General features: G+C 37.7%; 1 protein-coding gene across 1 annotated transcript in view; it reads left to right on the forward strand.

The window, feature by feature from the left end:
* Nucleotides 1-3854: 3854 nt before the first annotated feature.
* The window catches only part of LOC115218914 (SH3 and PX domain-containing protein 2A), an 83916-nt gene continuing 82761 nt past the window's right edge, over nt 3855-5009 (forward strand). The window contains exon 1 of the mRNA XM_029788914.2: nt 3855-4737. Within this exon, the coding sequence (XP_029644774.1) occupies nt 4669-4737 (69 nt within the window). The 5' untranslated portion in view covers nt 3855-4668. The remainder of the gene's footprint in view (nt 4738-5009) is intronic.

The following is a 5009-nucleotide window of genomic DNA, read 5'->3' on the forward strand; positions in this document are numbered from 1 at the left end:
TGGACAAGAAATAATTCACATGTTTCAATACGTACAAAGTGCTTGGGTTAAATTTGACTGTTTATATAAAAAGAAAAGAAAACCAATATCTCGCCGGAAAATAAAAGTATTTTTAAAAAATCAAAAAAATGCCAAGCAGATTAGGTTGAGAGATAACAGTTTACTCAAAGTAGCTGCCTTCAGCTCCCACCATGGCCTCAACACAACTCCAGAACTTATTGCATGCATTCCTCATTATGTCCCTGGTTTCAATCTCCCTTGATCTTGGCCTCCGACTCGGCCTTCGTACAGTAGGTAGAGCAGTTGTTTCCTTTTTCTATCGCGCACCACACATTGTAATCAATGGGATTACAATCGGGGGAATCAGGAAGCCAGAAATAGGGGCTAGTGAAGTCGTAGAAATTCTCTAACAATCACTTCGAACCCTTTCCGGCGGTATGGCAAGGAAGGAATCCTGCTACCATACATGTGGCCTTCCAGCAGCAACCCTCTCCAGCCAGGGTTTGACCAGTTTCCAGCAGCTTCACATAGACGTCTGAATTGAGCCTAAGACCCTATCCTACAGTTGATGGATGAACTCCAGTGTGCAGACTCAGTCAAAACGCCTGCCGTATCCCTTCCGGGAATCAGCCAAACTTTACCTGCTAGAAATAGCAACCCAAATACTTTTAAATCAGATCCCAATGCTGAATGTTCAAGAACCAAATGAAGGGCAGATTTTCAATCCCTGGATCATCCTGATTCCAAAAAGGTATAATATGTCTATGTAGAGCAAATGTAGACTGAGATACAGGGGTCCCAGACGGACAGAATTTCACTTTTATTTTTATAGATAGTATTTCTATGTAATGACATATCTGTTTGGCAAATATTGTTTATCTTCCCACATGTTACTTTAAACGTAACCGACGAAGAAATCGGTTCGCTCACTTCTCTAAAACCAACCATTCTTCATCTCAAGCTGTTGCAAAAAAAAAAAACAAAAAAATAATAAGATCTATAGAAAATGTCAGTTTCAAAACCTGAAAAAAACATCAGCGCCAAGTTCAGTGAATATGACATTAAAAGGATAGTTTGTCTATTTTCTCTCTACACTTGATTAGTATTACACTGAGTCTCCTGATCAATTGAAAGGGAAGCGTCCATCTAATCCTTTATATGATAGTGCACGCAATCATATAAAGGATTAGAAGGGAGTTTCTCTTTCAAGGGAAGCATCCTTTCAAGTGGGTGCTGCAAAGATGCTGGCTTTGAGTAAAAGAAAATACAGGACGAATAGTAAATTATGATTTTATTTCACATATTCACCCCTCAGATTCACACACTTATTACAGCAGTCCTTTAGTTTTTCTAACCCCTGAAATAACTTAGAAGGTTGGACCTTTCGCAATACCCCCAAAACCAGGAACTTTGCAGCTACTCCTCCCCTCGTACAATGGCCCGGTACCATCGGTCTACGTCGAAGGTGCATTTATCATCAGTTTCCTACACCACTCTTTGAAATTCGTGCCTGTTCAGATCGGGCTTGACACTAAATTGAGAGACAAAGCAGCGACAATGATATTGGTGAGCATTCTTAATGAAGCCCCACAAGGCAATCCTGAATTTCTATTTAAAATATGCCTTCATTTCAATCAGACGTGATGCCATCATTCACTCAATGAGGCTTCCAGAGTTTTGTCACTTTGCCTGGAAAGACTATGAAGAGTCTTCTTCTATGGCAGCCAATACATTCTTTCTGCTTCGGGAGTTTAACAGGGCGACCAACTTGGTTTACTCAGGCTATAGTTGATATTTTTTGGCTGGGGTGTGATCTGGATTTTAATGTCTGATATCTTGATAACTTTTGCTTAGGGTACCTCCAGAGAGGGTCTTCGCAATGATTGTGGAACTTAGTCGTAGAAGTTTTGAAGCAAATGGTTCTGCATACAAACTGGATACTCAACTATTCATTTTCGCCCCATCAGAATATGTCGTTCTAATAGCTATATTTTACCCCTCCTTCGTGGTCCTTCCTCTATCGATATGGTAATCCGTTGAATCCTTAATTCCCGATCTCGCTTTCGAACCCACCTTCCTTTCTAAGGTTATTCAAGCAATTACTTAAAAACATCAGTATAATGGAATCCTTTCAAGACTTTTTTTACTCTTAGGAATTAGTTATCTTTCTCTGATTTAATTTACATTCTAAAAGACAGTACCGCATTTAGATTTTTGCAGAGTTTGCATCTCTTTGACAATTTTATTTATGAGAAATCCGATAGCTTGGTCAATACCAAGCTCTCTTCAGTCTCCCCTTTATCTATTTTTCTTAACTTGCTGAGTTTGGAGGTGGGGACGGAGCCCCTGACCCTTGTATGTTTATACCATGTCCATAGACAGGAAATTTCGATAGATAGCACATTAAACACGGCACAAGTACTAGTAAATTTAGGGGATTTGTGATTTTGGGTTCTTGTTTTGAGTGAAGTGATGTGAATGGACAAGTTTAATATTATTGTTTCAGTGACACGTCTAGCTTTTTCTAAAGGTCAGGCAACGTTGACCAAACGTAAACACTCCTCTTTACCCACTCGTTTCTTCTTCTCTTCTATTCATTGCCTGTTCCTCATTGGGGGCAACATTCTCTCCTTTTCAAAATGGACTAGTCCCAACAGAGAGATGAATGTAGTTCTACAAATGTAACGGGAGCTTGGATTGTTAGTACCAGAGCAAAATAAACATGTTTGGCGCCAATTTACAGTAAAAACACATTTCTGACTCTTCTTTTGATCAATCTGAACAATACACAAAGTTACTTTCAATGAGTGCCAAATTTTCTGAAGATTGTGTTGATGTTTTGCCTGCGGTAAGCCTCGATTGTTTATTAACCAGATAAGCTCAATCGCCCTCAGAGTCAGAGTTTATGCACGAGGTGAAATGAAATAGTCCTTGTGGTAAACTCCTCGATTCCAGATGTCTTCGTGAATTATAATGTTAAGCCACTGAATACCAGTCGATTTGATTGTCACAAGGAGATAGTTGTAATCATTAAACGGTCCTTAGCCCGAATAATTATTCCTTTAATTCTGGAACCAGTGGAATTGCCTTGGAACTATGGGAAGAAATCCCACAGACTCACTCTTTAGGCCTGGATTAGAGGTAGATGTCTCATTTAGAACACCACCGTTTGCGGTTCTTTTGCTCTAACACACGTCCTTTATATTACTGCAGAGGTGGATGGATGGGATAACTGCAACTGTAGCTGAATGGAAAAGATATTGAAATACTGTAACTTGTTGATGGTAAATTACATTTCTGGCCAATGGTTTTTGAGACATTCATGGGAACTGGAACGATAACACAAAAGTATCGTTAACGTCGCCTCAGGAATGTATCAAATGATGATTGGGTGGTTGCCTGGATGTTGCACTGCCTCAGCATTGTAATCAGTCTCTTTAATACAGTAGGTCGTCTCCAGACTTTTCAGAAGGGAATACCAATTGCTTGGAGCGATGTATAACCGAGGGAGTGTCCATATCTCTTTATTTGCTTTTCTCATTTCTTGTTTTTTTTATAAATTTTTTCCTCTCATTTTCTTACTGTTTCTTTCCCTGACCTCCTTTCATTATTTTCACTAAATTGTTTTCGTTGTAATATTCCCAAATGAAATAAAATTTCCATCTAAAAAAAAGTTCTTGTGTTGAAAATAAGCATTTTTCTGGCATGTGTGTCAGCAACCTCCCTAACTCACACACGCACACACCCACACACACACATGCACACGCACGACACACAATTTTGAATACATGTCATTTTAAACGCCACATGACGTTGTAATTTGCTAACTAAACCAGCAGTTCTCAAGATGTCAAATACTAGCGCCTACGAGCCAAAATATTAATCTTTTTGTCCCTTCTCACTTTATTAAAATGACGAATTGCATCTATGTAGAGAAGTTTAATAAGTTTTTAAACTATTTCAATTTCATCAACCGTAGCAATACGTCCGCCCTCATTTCAATCCTCATAGCCCCCTCCCATTAAAGAAACTTAAGTAGACAACCTGTTCTCTGGAGAATGTTGAACTGCCAACATTAAAATAACACTCAGGAAAAAAAGCTTTCGCACCTGCTTTAGACTCTAAAACTTCGAAACATTAGACATTTCGCTTTTAACTATTTTTTTTGTATTTGCTACACTCAGCTCAAATCTCATTGTTTCTAGTTCACTATTTGTTTTAATTTAACCTCAAAACCCCATTCCCCTCCCCCCTTCCTTTTTTTCTCTTTGCTGCTCCAGATCTCTGTTTACTTCTGAAATTCATTCTTCCACTATTTCACACACTGGCTTAATGATCACTTTTTTTCGTAGCTCTCTGTAACTCTCAAATGTCTCACACTGACCCTCCTGTCTCTTCCTTTTTCTGTCAATCAGTGTCAGTGACTAAACGGCAACTTTCCATGCGCACACACAACCACGTATCATACACCCAGATAAATATGCTGAAATACGCTTAAATATCTTTATCTACGTAGTGAAATAGTTAAAACAAGTTGACAACAAAAACAAGCATACATCTACAGAAACACACACGCACATATATTTATATATGTATATTTCCTTTTTTAAACAGTAAACTATAAAAAGTAGAAAACCGAACACACACACATTTTATTCCAGTTTAGTCATGAAAAACTCAGTCCATTCGGTGGAAGTAATCGACGTTGAAAAACGTCGTTCCCCTGGTAAACATTATGTAAGTATATTGCATGAGTTTTTGTATATATCTAGCTGATCATAAATGTGCTTCTTTTCTTTGGAAATTAAATTCATAATAGTTTATTGTCACTATTTGAACTTCAAATTAGATGTCTGTCCACACACGTAGCTATTATATATTACGCACACACACATATATTACAATATGATATATTACATATATAATGTATATAAATAATATATATATATCTATCAATTTGTCTATAAATATTTACTTATGTATGCACATATATATATATATATATATAT

This window comes from Octopus sinensis, linkage group LG14 (assembly GCF_006345805.1).
Source record: "Octopus sinensis linkage group LG14, ASM634580v1, whole genome shotgun sequence".
Classification (NCBI taxonomy): Eukaryota; Metazoa; Mollusca; class Cephalopoda; order Octopoda; family Octopodidae; genus Octopus; species Octopus sinensis.